This window comes from Bubalus bubalis, chromosome 9, assembly GCF_019923935.1.
Source record: "Bubalus bubalis isolate 160015118507 breed Murrah chromosome 9, NDDB_SH_1, whole genome shotgun sequence".
Taxonomy (NCBI): Eukaryota; Metazoa; Chordata; class Mammalia; order Artiodactyla; family Bovidae; genus Bubalus; species Bubalus bubalis.
This window is the reverse complement of record NC_059165.1, coordinates 58,686,736-58,705,864: the sequence shown is the minus strand read 5'-3', so window position 1 is coordinate 58,705,864 and position 19,129 is coordinate 58,686,736. Positions and strand designations below refer to the sequence as shown.

General features: G+C 44.3%; 2 protein-coding genes across 5 annotated transcripts in view; both read left to right on the top strand.

Annotated features, from left to right (window-relative positions):
* Nucleotides 1-359: 359 nt before the first annotated feature.
* Nucleotides 360-19,129, top strand: part of LOC102402606 (protocadherin gamma-C3) — a 173,799-nt gene continuing 155,029 nt past the window's right edge. The window contains exon 1 of one of the 4 annotated variants that reach the window (XM_044947566.2): nt 360-2,983. In XM_044947566.2, coding sequence (XP_044803501.2) covers nt 563-2,983 — 2,421 coding nt within the window. In that variant the 5' untranslated portion in view covers nt 360-562. Of the gene's footprint in view, nt 2,984-5,022; nt 7,922-15,024; nt 17,707-19,129 lie in introns of those variants that run through there. The other 3 variants (XM_044947565.2, XM_044947569.2, XM_025294034.3) reach the window with 3 other exon arrangements.
* On the top strand, nt 10,520-13,466 carry LOC112587043 (protocadherin gamma-B1-like). Its single transcript, XM_025294048.3, has one exon. The coding sequence runs from the start codon at nt 10,766-10,768 to the stop codon at nt 13,202-13,204; it is 2,439 nt and encodes an 812-aa protein (XP_025149833.3). The 5' UTR covers nt 10,520-10,765; the 3' UTR covers nt 13,205-13,466.

Sequence of the window (19,129 nt, the reverse complement as noted above, 5' to 3'; positions counted from 1 at the left end):
AGCTAATGTTTTTAGATTAATCTTACTTTCCCCCAATATGGAATTAGAGGTTGAAGATGTTTGGTCTAAGGGCAGAGGCTACCTGATTAGTGCCTCCAAAGTTCAACAGTGCTTTCCTTGCTATCAAGATCACATTCATTCACACCATTCTTATTCATTCTGAAGAAAAAAAAAGACTCCTGACTTGAAAGAGCAATCTCTTAGGTATCTTAGAACTGTAAAATTCTTCAAAGCATCTGAAAGTGACAGGAGTAACACGAAGTAACTGGATTTGCCTGGGAGAATGCAGAAATTACTTAGGCCTCTGGGCGTCGCTGTTGACTATCTAAGAAGTAACCCCGAGCCATCCAATCCAACATTACGATTTCCATAACACAAAGGGCTGGGCATTTGGCCCGCAAGGTTCGGGGCGGCAAAGAAATTCAGTCCAACAGCACACTAGTTCTCTCCACAAAGACCTGGGTCCCGTGAATGCTGGTCACCTCAGACCCTGAGGAATAAAGATTGGAATCCCGAGCTGGAGGCCGGAAGTTGCCTGGGAGAAAAGACTGCAGATCAAGAAATGGCGGCTCTGCTAAATTTGCCACATCGCCGAAGGTTTGTACAGCTGTGCCTTTTTTGGGCGGCCCTGTGGAAGGTTGGAGCTGGGCAGATGCGCTATTCAGTGCCAGAAGAGATAGAAAAAGGGTCATTCGTGGGCAATGTTGCCAAGGATCTCGGGCTAGAGCCTCTGGCACTGGCAGAGCGCGGAGCCCGCATCGTCTCCAGAGGTAGGACGCAGCTCTTCGCTCTGAACCCGCGAAACGGCAGCTTGGTCACCGCGGGCAGGATAGACCGGGAGGAGCTCTGCGCCCAGAGTGCGCGGTGTCTGGTGAGTTTTAACATACTCTTGGAAGATAAATTGAGTATTTATTCAGTAGAAGTGGAAATAAAAGATATTAACGATAATGCCCCTCGCTTTGGAGTAGAGGAAGTGGAGCTAAAAATTAGTGAAACGACTATGCCAGGATTCCGGATCCCTCTTAAGAGCGCGCATGATGCAGACGTCGGAGAGAACACTCTCCAAAAGTACGAAATTAATTCAAATGACCACTTCTCTCTGGACGTGCGAAGCGGGGTGGATGGTAACAAGTACCCGGAACTGGTGCTGGGACGCGCTCTCGACCGTGAGGAGGAGGCCGTACACTACCTCGTTCTCAAGGCTTTGGACGGGGGCGACCCTATCAGATCTGGCACCTCCCGCATCCGCGTGACGGTCTTGGATGTGAACGACAACGCTCCTGTTTTTACACAGCCCGAGTACCGTGTAAGTGTTCCAGAGAATACTCCCGTAGGCACACGGATACTTACAGTGACCGCCACTGATGCAGATGAGGGATACAATGCCCAGGTGACATATTTTCTGGAGAAAAACCCTGAAGAAACCCCAGAGGTATTTGAGCTTAAGTCATCATCTGGAGAAATAACAATCATAAAAAGCCTAGATTATGAGGATGCCAAATTCCATGAAATTGATATTGAAGCTCAGGATGGTCCGGGCCTTCTGACCAGAATGAAGGTCATTGTCACAGTTCTGGACGTGAATGACAATGTCCCAGAATTCTACATGACATCTGCTACAAGCTCAGTTCCTGAAGATTCTCCTCCAGGAACCATAATCGCACTTTTCAATGTACATGACAGAGACTCTGGGCAGAATGCATTTATCACATGTTCACTCCCAGAGAACCTTCCTTTCAAATTAGAAAGGTCAGTGGACAATTACCACCGATTGGTTACAACTAGAGTCCTTGACAGAGAACAGTTTTCCTCTTACAACATCACTGTGACTGCTAAAGATGGAGGGAGCCCATCTCTATCCACAGATGCTTACATCTTGCTGCAGGTGACAGACATCAACGACAACCCTCCCACCTTTCCCCACACATCCTATTCTGCCTACATTCCTGAAAACAACCCCAGAGGTGCCTCCATCTTTTCTGTGATGGCCTGTGACCCCGACAGCAACGACAATGCCCATGTAACTTATAGCTTGGCTGAGGACACCCTTCAGAGTGCACCCCTGTCCTCCTACATCTCCATCAACTCTGACACTGGTGTCCTCTATGCACTGCATTCCTTTGATTATGAGCAGTTCGGTGAACTTCAGTTATGGGTTACAGCACAGGATGGTGGGAATCCACCCCTCAGCACCAACGTGTCTGTGAACATATTCGTGCTGGACCAGAACGACAACACACCTGAGATTCTATACCCTGCCCTCCCCACGGACGGTTCCACGGGTGTGGAGTTGGCACCCCGCTCTGCAGAGCCTGGCTACCTGGTCACCAAGGTGGTGGCAGTGGACAGAGACTCAGGCCAGAACGCCTGGCTGTCCTACCGCCTGCTCAAGGCCAGCGAGCCAGGGCTTTTCGCCGTGGGGCTGCACACGGGCGAGGTGCGCACAGCGCGGGCCCTCCTGGACAGAGACGCGCTCAAGCAGAGCCTGGTGGTAGCGGTCCAGGACCACGGCCAGCCCCCTCTCTCGGCCACCGTCACGCTCACGGTGGCTGTGGCTGACAGCATCCCAGACATCCTGACTGACCTAAGCAGCCTGAAGCCCTCAGTGGACCCTGACGACTCAGGCCTCACACTCTACCTGGTGGTGGCGGTGGCCGTGGTCTCCTGTGTCTTCCTCGCCTTTGTCATTGTGCTACTGGCTCTCAGACTGCGGCACTGGCACATGTCGCGTCTGCTCCAGGCTTCCGGCAGCGGGTTGGCTGGCGTGCCGGCGTCTCAGTTTGTGGGCGTGGACGGGGTGCGGGCTTTCCTGCAGACCTATTCGCACGAGGTCTCGCTCACCGCGGACTCTCGGGGGAGTCACATGATCTTCCCGCAGCCGAACTACGCGGACACGCTCATCAGTCAAGAAAGCTGTGAGAAAAAGGATTTTCTTTCAGAACCTCAATCTCTACCTGAAGATAAAGAAGAAACATGTTCTCAGGTAAACTCTCTTCCTAACATTCCTGTGAGTTACTTTGCTAAAAGACATAAATTTACCTAATTACTTAGCTGTCTCCACAGTTTACCATACCTTTTCTATTTCCCATATTTCTTTGTGGACATGTTCAATTTTTAAGAAATAGTACTTATGAATTATTTCTCACTAGTTCTAAGTGATCACATGTTGTAACAGGGAAGAGGAGCTAGAATCATTGTGTCATTAGTATAAATTGGGAATTAGTAGCTGAAGATGATATTTAGGTTATCAAAAGAGCCTTAGGTTCAAGAGGGAGGGGTCATATGGATACCTGTGGCTGATTCATGTTGATGTATGGCAGAAACCAGCACAATATTGTAAAGCAATTATCCTCCAGTTAAAAAAAATTAATGCATTAACAACAACAACAAAAAAGAGCCTTAGGAACTGGGGTATCTGGTTTCTCCTACTTTCTTTCTCATCCCTTAGCAAACCATCCCAATCCACCCGAATCAACAGTTCTTTGTTAGATATATGAATGTTGACTTTTGTTTCCTCAAATATCTCCCTCTTTTAAAATTTAATACTTTTATGCTTTATATTTGTTTATGAATATTAATAAATACTGTAATTGTTTGTTTTCATCTCAGTCTTTGTTTTTCCTTCAGTTTAGCAGTGAAATTACTCATATTTTTTTATTTGAATGATCTTCCCTATTAAAAGATGTGTTTAAGAATAGATACGCTTCACCATGTTTCAGGAAGGTATGTCATGCAATCTCTGTTTAGTTCAAAATGTCATTAGCCTCTAAAGTAGTTCTGTGTTCCTTTAAGAGTAATTGAGTTATCATTTGCTGTATTAATATAATACATGGTTTGTATAATAGTTAAGATGTGTCTGTTCCCTGTTACTTTTTATTTTTCTCATATGAAGAAACAACATTGCCTTTTTATCTTTAAAAATAATATATATCCTCAAGGGATTCAGAGACCATATCAAATAATTGCCCCTAAAGATTCTCCTTTTACATTTCTTGTCTCAAAGTTTCGTACTCATAGCAGCTGTTGAAAATGTTTCCAGTTCCTCCACCAACATCAGTCCCCCTTACAACCAAGTTTTCCTCACCATTCCTCTTCCCATGTTGGCTTTTAGTATGTTAGTTATATACTTAATAACAAAGAACAAAAAATACACTTCTGTGTAACTGAGATCATCTTTTATTTGGAAATAATCCTGTACTAAGTCATGTATATAATGGTGCCATCGTTCTTTAAGATGTTGTGATTCTTTACTGTTTAAGGGCATCTGAGGGAAATTGTGTTATTACTATTACATCATTTTCTTTGAGATAAAGTTGGCACTCACTGTGGAATAATAGTATGAACTGGGGAAAATTGAAAACAAAGTTCCTTTTAGTGTATACAGTAACTCTTCCTGAAATAAATGCCTTATGCATAGCTGTATAATGCACCATGATTGAAGTGACAAATGAGTTCCTATTATTGTGCTTTGGAGAGGAAAACAAATACAGGAAAGGGGTTTCTGGAATACAAAACAAAAGTTTATCTCTACTAGTTTCAGTTTTGGTCCTTAAAAACATCTTCACACTCTAATTTTAGGCAAAACAGACTACTTTCAGTACCCTGAAGATCTGTGGTTTCTCTCTCACATCTAGGTATTGCCATATTCTTCTGTCTTATATCCAGGCCTTACCCCTCCGTGATCCATTCCTCTCAGGTTTCTTGGGAAAATCTTTGCTAACCTCCAAGGCCAGGTTGGAGGCCCTCTCATTGCCCTTGGCCTCTGATCTTATGTCAGTATCTCGCTGCACTATAATTCCTTGTTTGCTTTTATATCCTTATAACTCCATGAAGGAAGTAGCTGTGTTTGTATCGTTAAATCCCCAAGTATTGTCAGATACTCAATTATATATATGTTTAATGAATTGGTTAAATGAAAAATATTGAAACTAAAATGCCAAGCTATGAAGGACAGATTTCAAAAGGCATACCTTATAAATATGACTGATATTTCTGTGCAGTTCTTAAACTTTGAACATTTCATAACAGTAACTTGAGCGTGTTTGAAGCAATATTAGTGGCATTCAGGTTAATTCATGGATTATTAAGGAAGATACTTTAAATCTTTTGACATATAGCGATTCAGTTATGTGAAACAAAAACTGAGCCCATTATCTCTGAACAAAAAGAATTTCAGGTGCTTGGAAACTTAAAAATTTCTGACTTAGATTTGTCAGAGCGTGCAGTGAACGGTTATGCCTCTGAGCGTCGCTGTTCACCACTCAAGAAGGAAAACGCCGCTGAAGAGCTAGTCCTTTTCCTTGTTTCCAAAGAGCAGAGAACCAGCAAATCACACTCGGAAGATCTGAAGCTGCCTCAAAGCTCACCCCGTCAGTAAGCCAGCTCTGTGACCTATAAATTAGGCCCACGAAAGTCTTCGTTCCTTGAGAAAATAAAACTGAAGTCTGCCTTGGGAAACTGGAACCCAATTCAGAGAAAATAATTCACCAAAACGGAAATGACCAATTACCAGAGATTCAGAAAGTGCGGAGGACTGGCCCTGCTTTGCGTGCTTCTGGGGACGCTGTGCAAGACAGGATGTGGGCAGATCCGCTATTCGGTGTCAGAGGAGCTGGACAAAGGCTCCTTCGTGGGTAACATCGCCAAGGACCTGGGACTGGAGCCCCAGGAGCTGGCGGAGCGGGGAGTCCGCATCGTCTCCAGAGGTAGGACGCAGCTCTTTGCTCTGAACCCGCGAAGCGGCAGCTTGGTCACCGCGGACAGGATAGATCGGGAGGAGCTCTGCGCTCAGAGCCCACAGTGTCTGGTGAGTTTTAACATCCTGGTTGAAGACAAATTGAACATTTTTGAAGTAGAAATAGAAATTAAAGACCTTAATGACAATGCTCCTGATTTTCTGACGGAGGAATTGGAAATAAAAATTAGTGAACTAACAGTTCCTGGAACTCGATTTCCACTTAAGACTGCCTTTGACCCAGACATGGGCACGAACTCTCTGCTGAACTATCAGCTCAGCCCCAATGACTACTTCTCCCTGGCTGTGAAGAGTGTCACTGATGGGGCCAAGTATCCAGAGCTGGTGCTGCAGCGGGCTCTTGACCGGGAGGAAAAGAAAGTTCACCAACTTGTCCTCACTGCTTCTGATGGTGGTGACCCTGTCCACTCTGGCAACTTGGGCATCCAAGTGACAGTTCTAGATGCAAATGACAATCCACCAGTATTTACCCAGCCTGAGTATCGAGTAAGTGTTCAAGAGAACCTGCCGGTAGGCACTTGGCTGCTCACAGTGAATGCCACTGACCCTGATGAGGGATTCAATGCTCAAGTATCGTATGTACTAGATAAAATGCCTGGGAAAATCGCTCAGATTTTTAATCTCAACTCAGTGACTGGGGACTTATCGATATTAAAAAATATAGATTATGAGGATGCTACTTTCTATGAAATTAAAATAGAAGCACAAGATGGACCAGGTCTCCTTTCAAGAGCTAAGATTCTGGTCACAGTTCTGGATGTGAATGACAATGCCCCAGAAGTTACAATTACTTCTCTCACAGAATCAGTTCCAGAAGAGTCAACTGCTGGAAGGGAAATTGCCCTTATCAACGTGCATGATCGGGATTCCGGGCAAAACGGACAGGTCACAGTTTTTGTCCTGGGAAATATGCCATTTAATTTAGAAAAATCAATAAACCAATATTACCGCTTAGTGACCGCCAGATCTCTGGACCGTGAACAGGAGTCTGAATATAACATCACTCTGAGAGCTACAGATGGGGGTAGTCCGCCACTGTCCACAGACACACACATCACCCTGCATGTGGCAGACATCAACGACAACCCACCTGCTTTCACTCATGCCTCCTATTCTGCCTACATTGCTGAAAACAACCCCAGGGGAGCCTCCATCTTCTCTGTGACAGCCCAGGACCCTGACAGCATTGAGAATGCCCACATTACCTATGCACTGACTGAGGATACCATCCAAGGGGCACCTCTCTCCACCTACATCTCCATAAACTCAGACACTGGCGTCCTGTATGCTCTGCACTCCTTTGACTTTGAGCAGGTTAGAGACCTGCAGGTACTGGTGACTGCCAGTGACAGTGGGAACCCTCCACTCAGCAGCAACGTGTCTTTGAGCCTATTTGTGTTGGACCAGAATGACAACACACCTGAGATTCTATACCCTGCCCTCCCCACTGATGGTTCTACTGGTGTGGAGCTGGCACCCCGCTCCGCAGAGCCTGGCTACCTGGTCACCAAGGTGGTGGCAGTGGACAGAGACTCGGGACAGAACGCCTGGCTGTCCTACCGCCTGCTCAAGGCCAGTGACCCAGGGCTCTTCGCCGTGGGGCTGCACACGGGCGAGGTGCGCACAGCGCGGGCCCTGCTGGACAGAGATGTGCTCAAGCAGAGCCTGGTGGTGGCGGTCCAGGACCACGGCCAGCCCCCTCTCTCGGCCACCGTCACGCTCACGGTGGCTGTGGCTGACAGCATCCCAGACATCCTGACTGACCTAGGCAGCCTGAAGCCCTCAGTGGACCCTGACGACTCAGGCCTCACACTCTACCTGGTGGTGGCGGTGGCCGCGGTCTCCTGTGTCTTCCTCGCCTTTGTCATTGTGCTACTGGCTCTCAGACTGCGGCACTGGCACATGTCGCGTCTGCTCCAGGCTTCCGGCAGCGGGTTGGCTGGCGTGCCGGCGTCTCAGTTTGTGGGCGTGGACGGGGTGCGGGCTTTCCTGCAGACCTATTCGCACGAGGTCTCGCTCACCGCGGACTCAAGGAGGAGTCACATGATCTTCCCGCAGCCGAACTACGCGAACACGCTCATCAGTCAAGAAAGCTGTGAGAAAAGCGAGCCTCTCTTGATAACTCAAGATTTACTGGTAATGAAAGGAGACCCCAACGAGCTCCAGGTGAGTTTCTTTCTTTCTTTTAATATTTTTAAGAACAGTTATGCCAATGTGGTTATTGTAAATTTTTAATACACATTTATTTGAAAATAAAGCAATAAAGTAGTCATTGGTTCTTTTGTTTAAATGTATTCCTCTCTTCTGGGATTGTGGTGGGGCTGCACTTCCTTGCCTGGTATAGCTGAGTGGGCCTAGTAAAGAAGTATGTGACTCTCTTCCCAGAGGAAGTCCTAGTTGTCATTTTAAGAATTATCAGATCTCTAACTTATTATTTGAAATTGTGACTGTGCCTCCTATCTAAGTCCTTGAATGACTGCAATGAAAGAAGAGCCCTGTGGTTGACTCAACATTGATTTGTATACCTGTGATAAGTAGATGTTTTTATTTTAAATCACTGTGATGATGAAGTTTGTCACTTCAGCCTACCTAGCCTATCCTGATAAACAAGTATATAGTATTTTAGGCTCTAATAATATGATGCTTAACTCCTTCCAAGACAGACCAAACTGGATTCATCCTGATAACATAAAAACAATAGGGTAAAAAATATAGAGGTTTGTCAAATTCTTTTACCTGGCATGTAGTCCCTACTTGGTATACTTAAAGTGTGTGTATTTGTGTGTATCCATATGGATTTCAGCCTTTTCTCTGAAGGTGGGAAGCTCAATTGCCAAAACAGTTATGAGCCTTGGAGTGGCATTCCTTGTCCTTTGAGACAGATTATAAAATGTAAGGAGATATGTCTTAGCCTCTTTAAGAGATTTCCAGACCATCCATTTCAACCATGGAAACGGAGTCCTAAAACTTTCTTTTTAAATATTTCTATATTTATTTGACTGCACTGGGTCTTGGTCACAGCACTCAGGATCTTCAATCTTCCTTGTAGTATACGGGATCTAGTTCCCTTACCTGGTATCAAACCTGGCCTGCTGCATTGGGAGCTTGGAGTGTTAGCCACTGGAGCACCAGAGAAGTCCCAGGAGTCCTACAACTTTCTTGGGCTATAAATTGTTGACCCATTTTGAAATTTATGAAATTATTTTCACCCATAAAGTTACACCAGAGTCATCCAAAATTAGGCCTAAATAGATTTCATTAGATCTTAAACAAAGGAGTACATCTCTCCTTCAGTGTGTTATGAAGGCATACATTCAAAAGTGGGTGACGAAAGAGCCTGAACAAAATAGCTGAAAACAGAGAAGGGTGTAAGTCTCACTCAAACCTGCAAGTGCATTGTGAAAAAAAGGCACATTACCTTTGGAATATTTTTTAGGAAAAATCTTTATGATACTAATGTACCTTTCCTTGTAATGAGAAAAAATATTAAATGGCTAGGGCCACAGGAACTTTAGAGGTTCAAAGAGAATTTTCTAAGAATTTAATATAAAATATAACCTACACATATATTGGGAAAATACATAGAGTACAAAGGCATCTATTTGTATGGATAATAAGAGGTCTCAGACATGCCATTTTCACTAAAAAGGATGGGAGGGATTGGGGGCAGGGGAAGAAGGGGAGGACAGAGGATGAGATGGCTGGATGGCATCACTGACTAGATGGACGTGAATTTGAGTGAACTCTGGGAGTTGGTGATGGACAGGGAGGCCTGGTGTGCTGCGATTCATGGGTTCGCAGAGTCGGACACTACTGAGCGACTGAACTGACTGAACTGAACTGAAGACTTCATTACAATAAAAGGGGAGGAGGGTTTATAATAAAAGGAACAGAAAGTATCAAGACATGAACTAGGGCAAACAAGGGAAAGGATGTCTTAGGAAAACAATAATCTGTCTTGACTGGAATGTAAAAGGAGTATGGATTAGAGCTGCAGGGTAACAATAAATTTTTTGGTTGTGCATCTAATTTGGTAGTGCATTTGAAATAAAGGTGCTGTCTGTTTTACTTACCTAAGACTGGTTTAAGGATTATAGGTAAGTTTCAAAATGGGAGTGTCTAAGAACTTTCAATTCCTCTCAAAGATTTACCAGTGATCAAACTCATTACACTTATTAATGTATAAATTGACTGGAACTATTTGCATTAAGGAGTATTTGTGTATAAAATCATATAGTAAAAAAGCACTGATTTCATTAAAATAAATATACTTACACAATATTTAGTTTTATAAAAGCAGATGTATGCTCAAATACTAGATTGGTCTCTTTAACAAACTGTCACGCTCCTTTGTACTTAATGGGAAGGTTACATATACGTTAAAATACTGAACAATATAGTAAAATAAGTCTAGGATTTTTACTTTCTCTTTTTTCCAAAAATTAAATGTTTTTATCCACTAACAATAACCTAGTTAGTTACATCCATACTAGTCATGATACCAGTCATGCTAGTGTTTATAAATACAGTAGAATCACTGAAGATATTTTTGCCCTCCAAAATAAATAAATAAAAGCTGTATGCTTTATGGAAAATCTTTAACGAAGAAAGAAGAATAAAATGATGGCAACATTTAAAAGATGATGGAAATCTAGACAATATCAGATTTGAAGGGAAATTTTGAATAGTTTGTTCTTTCTAAAAAATAAAAAGACAAGATATATATTAATAGATTCAAGAGCTTACACTTTGAGGAATAGGTAGTTGGGTAATATGCAGTTTTCTCAGGCAACCTCCTGGGGCCGCTGTTGACCAAAGGGAAGATAAACGTTTTCAGTTCTGCAGGAGTGACTGGCAGTGTTTTCTTTCTTGCTTTGTCCTGTACACATCGGAATGCAGACGCACCTTCTGCAAATTGTACCCTCAAATCACAGAAGTCCAGGGTGCTGTGTTGATTATTTAAACATTCCAGAGACATCTTGAAGAGCAGCTTCCCAGGGAGTTCAAGAAATGCTTAGGAGCTTCAGAAAAGCTGAAACAATGAAAAGTCAGGTACTGTTTCTCTTCCTGCTGTCATTGTTGCGCGGGGCAATCTCCCAGCAGATCCAGTACTCTATTCCAGAGGAGCTGGACAAGGGCTCAAGGGTGGGGAACCTGGCCAAGGATCTAAGGCTCAGTGTCCAGGAGTTGCCAGCTCGAAAACTGCGGATTAGTGCAGAGGACTTTTTCAGCGTGAGAGCAGAGAATGGGGATTTGCTAGTGAGTGGCAGGATAGATCGAGAGAAGATTTGCGGGAGAAAATCTGAGTGTGCTGTAGAATTTGAAATGGTTGCGGACAATCCAATGACTATTTTCCATGTAAGTGTTGCAATTCAAGATATTAATGACAATGCACCATGTTTCATTGCAAAAAGTATTGACTTGGAAATCTCTGAGTTAGCCTTACCAGGGGTAAAATTCCCTCTGGATTCTGCACAAGATGCAGATGTAGAAAGTAACTCACTGAAGAAATATTTCATCAGCCACAATGAGCATTTCTCTCTGTCAACGAAGGAAAGTCCTGATGGAAGTAAATACCCAGAGTTACTGCTGGAAAAACCTCTGGACAGAGAACGGCAGAATTCCCACCATTTAATCCTGACTGCCATGGATGGTGGGGACCCACCTCTAAGTGGCACTACCCTAATCAGGATACAGGTCACTGATGCCAATGATAATGCTCCAGTGTTCAGCCAGGACACTTACAGGGTTAGCCTCCAAGAAAATGTGCCCTGGGGAACCTCCGTGCTGCAGGTGATGGCCACTGACCAGGACGAGGGCATTAATGCAGAAATCACCTATGCCTTCCTCAATGCCCCAGCAACTACCAGCCTCCTCTTCATTCTCAATCCAAATACTGGTGACATCACAACCAATGGTACATTGGACTTTGAAGAAACAAGTAGATATATGTTGGGTGTTGAAGCCAAAGATGGAGGAGTACACACGGCTCACTGTAATGTTCAGATTGAAATTGTTGATGAGAATGACAATGCCCCAGAAGTGACATTCATGTCCTTCTCTAACCAGATTCCTGAGGGCTCAGACCTGGGAACTGTAATAGCCCTCATTAAAGTGCAAGACCAAGATTCTGAGCAAAATGGTTTGGTAACATGCTATGTTCAGGAAGAAGTTCCCTTCAAATTAGAATCCACCTCTAAGAATTACTACAAACTAGTGATTGATGGTGCCCTAGACCGAGAGCAGAAGGCAGAGTACAATGTCACCATCGCAGCCACTGACAAAGGCAAGCCTGCCCTTTCCTCCAGTACAAGCGTCATCCTATATATCCGCGATGTCAACGACAACGCTCCGGTTTTCCACCAGGCCTCCTACGTCGTCCACGTGCCAGAAAACAACCCTCCTGGAGCTTCCATCGCTCATGTCAGCGCCTCCGACCCTGACCTAGGGCCCAATGGCCGCGTCTCCTACTCCATCGTGGCCAGCGACCTGGAGCCGCGCGCGCTGTCGTCCTACGTGTCCTTGAACCCGCAGAGCGGCGTGGTGTTCGCGCAGCGCGCCTTCGACCATGAGCAGCTGCGTGCCTTCCAGCTGACACTGCAGGCCCGCGACTACGGCTCGCCAGAGCTCAGCTCCAACGTGAGCCTGCACGTGCTGGTGGGCGACCGCAATGACAACGCGCCCAGGGTGCTGTACCCGGCGCTGGGGCCCGACGGCTCGGCGCTCTTCGACACGGTGCCCCGCGCCGCGCAGCCCGGCTATCTCGTCACCAAAGTGGTGGCGGTGGACGCCGATTCTGGACACAACGCCTGGCTGTCCTACCACGTGCTGCAGGCCAGCGAGCCCGGACTGTTCAGCGTGGGGCTGCGTACAGGCGAGGTGCGCACGGCGAGGGCCTTGGGCGACAGGGACGCGGCCCGCCAGCGCCTGCTGGTCGCTGTGCGCGATGGGGGACAGCCGCCCCTCTCGGCCACCGCCACGCTGCTCCTGGTTTTCGCCGACAGCCTGCAGGAGGCGCTGCCGGACCTCAGTGACCGGCCCTCGCCGTCTGACCCCCAGGCTGAGCTGCAGTTTTACCTGGTGGTGGCCTTGGCCTTGATCTCGGTGCTTTTCCTCCTGGCGGTGATTCTGGCGGTCGCCCTGCACCTGCGATGGTCCTCCAGCCCTGCTGCTTGGGGCTGCTTTAAGCCTGGTCTCTGTGTCAAGTCTGCACCTGGGGTTCTCCCCCACTACAGTGAGGGAACATTGCCCTATTCCTACAATCTGTGCGTTGCTTCACAATCAGCTAAGACAGAATTTAATTTTCACAATGTGACCCTGGAAACGGCTCCCCCTGGGGATCTCCTAGATGAAGATCCTAATATGGATATAGGTACCAGTAATGAAGACCCCCAAATCGCCTATGATTTCTCTTTTTCCCATCACGTGAGTTTTTGCAGACTTAATTAAATTTTATTGCTGTATTTTATTTTCAATAGTGCATCATTAGTTTTGGTCCTTGTTCACTGTTCTAGTGATGGTAGTGGGAGAGGAGGTATATTGGATGGGTTGAGATTGGTTTCTTGATTGCTCAGTCATCTTGATGGTTAATTATTACTGGTTGTTACTTCTCAATTTGCACTCTCGGCATGTCTATACATCAGCAAATCCTGCTAAAAACAGCTTTTTCTGTCACCGCCCTTAGTAATAGCACTGCCCTTACATAGTTGATGTGTAATATGCCTTTTTTCCAAGATTGTAAATATACTAACATTTCTTTCTTCTTAAGTTAAAATTTCTGTTCATCTTCATCAAATACATTTTAGTTGAAGGTATCTTTTTCTATGATGTATTAATATAACCTTCAATAATTAAGTCTCAGCACTTTTTTGCTTTATCATATGTAGCAAAGACTGACAGGTTTCATATTTGAATCACTAACTTTGGGTCTTTTTTCCCATTTTGTAAATGTCAAGAGTAATTTTCTTGACCATCCTTAAATAATTAGTTTTTGTACCCTATCTACTTTGTCACTGCTATAATGAGGAATATAATGGACATTTGTTAGTATACTGAGACTTTTCCATAATTTTTTAACATAGACTTCTGATAAGTGAGTCAGATTTTTTTCAAAACATTTTATTTTACCTCCCAACCCCCAGAAAGTTGTGGGTTTTTTGAGGACTGTGAAAAATACCTTCAACCTACTCTCCAAAGTCAGAGAATTTTAAAAGCTCTGAATAATTAATGGAGTTTTGAGTCTGGTCAAAATTTATGAGTAATTTCTAGAAACTATTATGTGAGTAATAATTAAAGAACTGAGTACTTGCTGCTTTATCTCAAATTTTCTCAGATTAGTAAACTGCTTTAAGTATTCATTAATAAAGCTATAAAACATGCAATGATAATATATATAATTATTAAAATATTTCCTTTTTACCAATTATTTCTAAAATCAAAACTAAAGTTATAAGTAATAGTAAGATAATACCTTCTGGATGTGTCCTAATATGGAGAAGATCACTGAAACACCATATGCTCTTTATAGTGCTTCAGTTTAACTTTTCTTTTTACCTTTATTACTTCTTTTAACATCAGTTATTTATGCCTTGTTTTAGGTTTTGCAGCTTCACTAATGACTCGTTTGTTAAGCATTGAAAAATTATTCGAGTATATACTCAATGAAAGGTACTATTCTAGAGTTTGAGGACTCACTGTGAATATGATCCTCACAGACATAACCTGTGGTCTCAAATCTTCTTATATAAAATCAATGAGCAAATATCCTTCCCAAAGCTATTATCATATTTGTCAAGCCCATTTGCAAAGGGATAAAACTAGCTCTTAAACAGTAGATATTTTCTAACAAGGGAATTAAAAACTTGCCCCAGATTTTAAAGGGTCAATCATGTGAGAAAACTTGTTTCTGTGTAGGTTGAGACTAGAACCCAGATCTCCAACTTCTTGGACACTGTCTTTTCAACTATTTATTCTTCTATTTTTCAAGTATAACCTTGCTTTGGGGGAGGGGTAAACATATCCTTTTTGCAGTGCAAATTGAAATTGAGCTATGAGAATAATGCAACGAACTTAAAAGAGGTAGAAAAATTCTTCAAAAAAACTTGTCTCTGAAAAAAATTATCAGGCTTACTTACAGGAAGCTTTGGATCAATTATAGATTTTCACTGCAAATTAAACAGCAGATGTTTGGTTTTGATTATTTTGGAGAAAATTGAACACGGAAAAGAAATGGTGTACAAGCGATCCTTTCTTTACCAAGAATAGATTTGCAGTAACAGGTTAGGACTCTGAGTGTCGCTGTTCACCAATCGGGGGAAAAAAGAACCAGGAATTTAATCCGTACCACAAGATTTCTGCATCACAACGCACTGGCTTTGGGGTTTTAGAAAGCTTCTTCGAACTGGACCCCCGAGAGCTCCAACATCCAACGGTGAAAGTACCTTATCCTAGACCCCAAAGATCCTGGGAATCCCCAAGCCTCCACCAAGGAAACACCCAAGCGCAAGCTATTCCGCCGCGGGGCTGTCATGGCGTCTCCTCCTTTCTGCCCAAGATGCAGCCGGCTAATCTGGATCTGTGTTCTCCTGGGGGCCCTGTGGAAAATCCGGGCCGAACAGATCCGCTACTCGGTGCCTGAGGAGATGGAAAAGGGCTCCTTCGTGGGCAACATCGCCAAGGACCTGGGGCTGGAGCCCCAGGAGCTGGCGAAGCGCGGAGTCCGCATCGTCTCCAGAGGTAGGACGCAGCTCTTTGCTCTGAACCCGCGAAGCGGCAGCTTGGTCACCGCGGGCAGGATAGATCGGGAGGAGCTCTGTGACAGATCTCCCAAGTGTGTAGTAAACCTAGAGATTCTCTTAGAAGACAAAGTGAAGATTTTTGGAGTTGAAGTGGAAATAATTGATGTTAATGATAATGCGCCCGACTTTGGGGCAGAGCAAAGGGAAATAAAAGTCGCTGAAAGTGAAAACCCTGGGACAAGGTTTCCTCTTCCTGAAGCTTTTGATCCGGATATAGGGATAAACTCCCTACAGGGTTACCAGCTCAGCTCGAATGTCCACTTCTCCCTAGACGTGCAAAGCGGAGCTGATGGGATTAAGTATCCTGAGCTGGTACTGGAGCACGCCCTGGACCGTGAGGAAGAGGCGGTTCACCACCTCATTTTGACCGCCTTTGACGGAGGCGACCCGGTTTACTCTGGCACTGCCAGGATTCTTGTAACACTTGTGGATACCAACGACAATGCCCCGGTATTCACTCAGCCCGAGTACCACATCAGTGTGCGGGAGAATGTGACGGTGGGCTCCAGGCTACTCACTGTAAAAGCCACTGATCCAGATGAAGGAGCCAATGGAGAAGTCACATATTCTTTCCGGAAAGTAAGAGATAAAATATCCCAGCTATTCCAGTTGAATTCTCTGACTGGGGACATAACGATATTGGGAGGTTTGGATTATGAGGACTCTGGATTCTATGATATAGATGTAGAAGCCCATGATGGACCTGGTCTCCGAGCCAGAAGTAAGGTACTGGTGACAATTCTGGATGTAAATGACAATGCTCCAGAAGTCACAGTTACATCTCTCACCAGCTCTATCCAAGAAACTTCTTCCCCAGGCACAGTAATTGCACTTTTCAATGTGCATGACAGTGATTCAGGAGAGAATGGCCTTGTCACGTGTTCCATTCTGGATAACCTGCCGTTCACACTTGAAAAGACCTATGGAAATTATTATCGGTTGTTGACACTCAGGGCTCTAGATAGGGAAGAGGTCTCAGAATATAACATCACTGTAACTGCCACTGACCACGGAACTCCGCCATTGTCTACAGAAACATACATCTCACTGAATGTGGCAGACGTCAATGACAATCCACCTGCCTTTTCTTATGCTTCCTACATGGCCTACATTCCAGAAAACAACCCCAGGGGAGCCTCCATCTTCTCTGTGACTGCCCATGACCCTGATAGTAACCAGAATTCAAGGGTCACTTACTCTCTGGCTGAGGACACACTGCAGGGGTCGCCTCTCTCCACCCACGTCTCTATAAACAAGGACACTGGAGTCATGTATGCTTTGCAGTCCTTTGACTATGAGCAAGTTAGAGACCTGCAGCTACTGGTGACTGCTACTGACAGCGGGGACCCACCCCTCAGCACCAACGTGTCTGTGAGCATATTTGTGCTGGACCAGAATGACAATGCACCCGAAATCCTATACCCCACCCTCCCCACTGATGGTTCTACTGGTGTGGAGCTGGCACCCCGCTCCGCAGAGCCTGGCTACCTGGTCACCAAGGTGGTGGCAGTGGACAGAGACTCGGGACAGAACGCCTGGCTGTCCTACCGTCTGCTCAAGGCCAGTGACCCAGGGCTCTTCGCCGTGGGGCTGCACACGGGCGAGGTGCGCACAGCGCGGGCCCTGCTGGACAGAGATGCGCTCAAGCAGAGCCTGGTGGTGGCGGTCCAGGACCACGGCCAGCCCCCTCTCTCGGCCACCGTCACGCTCACGGTGGCTGTGGCTGACAGCATCCCAGACATCCTGACCGACCTAGGCAGCCTGAAGCCCTCAGTGGATCCTGACGACTCAGGCCTCACACTCTACCTGGTGGTGGCGGTGGCCGCGGTCTCCTGTGTCTTCCTCGCCTTTGTCATTGTGCTACTGGCTCTCAGACTGCGGCACTGGCACACGTCGCGTCTGTTCCAGGCTTCGGGCAGTGGGTTGGCTGGCGTGCCGGCGTCTCAGTTTGTGGGCGTGGACGGGGTGCGGGCTTTCCTGCAGACCTATTCGCACGAGGTCTCGCTCACCGCGGACTCTCGGGGGAGTCACGTGATCTTCCCGCAGCCGAACTACGCGGACACGCTCATCAGTCGGGAGAGCTGTGAGAAAAGCGAGCCTCTCCTGATATCTCAAGATTTACTGGAAACAAAAGGAGAATCCATTTTTAATCAGGTGAGTCAAATCTTGCCACACTGAAACGTAGGGAGAGAACTCCATAAATGTCTCCAATTATATTTCATATATATATGTGTGTGTGTACATATATAGATCAATAAAACACTTTTTATTGTATTCTGTTGCTTTAAAGTGGAAAGACAGATGATTCTTCAGTAATGATCAGTAACAGTCACTACACCTAAAAGTTGTTATTTATCCTTTGTAATCTTCATTTGGTTACACTGTCAGTAGCAATTTCTTAATTTTATACTTGTAACATCTCACATCTTTAAAGCCATTATTCTTTAGGCATTACTGAAAGGATAGACTAGAATTGTGAAATAGGAAGCAATTGTGTAAATTCATATTAACACATTCTCTTGTATGAGGCTATTGTTTCATCTCTATTGAGTATTTTTAAATTTCCTCTTTACACCGTACTGTGTTTTGCTTGAAATTTGCTTCTCTTTCCTTTGAGACAGGTGTTTTCCATTATGATTAAACAATAACAACTTAAAAATATTGGAGAATATGTTTAAATTTTGGATATAACTTTCACAGGGATAATTTCTCAATCAGATTGGTACATTTCACATATTGTGATTTTACAGTTTGTGATGTGAAGTGACTATGTATGATTTCCTTGGTGCAGGTGATTGTCAAAAATATTACCCATTTAATTCCACTCATATTTAATAGATTGCAGAAGTGATTTTAATAACTTCTAAATTACCTATTATGGTATCACTGTGAGACCCTTTTTGATTTCTAAGGAAAGCTTAATTGGACTATGCCTCAATTAAGCTTAAGAAGAAGAGTTTGAGTTTCTAAATGCCTTTGTCTTCATGGGAAATTGTGGTGCAATCCATAGAGTAAAAGAAGAATGTGTATGATACATGTAACTGGCATGGGGAGTGGAAAAAGAAAATACTGATAATAAATGTATATTGAGAAGCAAATCATATGTGAGGAGAGATCATTTAAAAATAGTGAAGCTTAAAATATAATTTGGAAATATCAATTGTCCTGAGACTATGACAGACATATTTGGATTCTTGCATTTAAAATGCATTTCTAGAATCAGAATGATACTTTTTTTTTTTTTTTGGTGCCTAGGAGGTCGGTAGATTATTTATAACTAGTATAACATGAGAAATACATTGTTGTTTGAGTAGACATCGGGTTTCTTTTATAAAATAATATTTCTGGTTAAATTGTTGCACAATTATATGATGGGCTAGTACATAACTATAAGAAATTAAAAAATAGGAAACCTCTTTATGTACTACTGTCAGAAAATGTTATCTTCAAGACATAATGAGTGAAAGAAGCAAGATGTAGAACATGGAATATTGTTTACTTCATTTTGTGTCTCCCTATAAAGGGAGAACATTTATAAAATTCTACTGAATGATAGAAAACACACTAACGGAATAAT

Coding starts and splice junctions, on each gene's coding strand:
- LOC112587043 (XM_025294048.3), top strand. CDS start 10,766: ATGCTTAGGAGCTTCAGAAAAGCTGAAACAATGAAAAGTCAGGTACTG.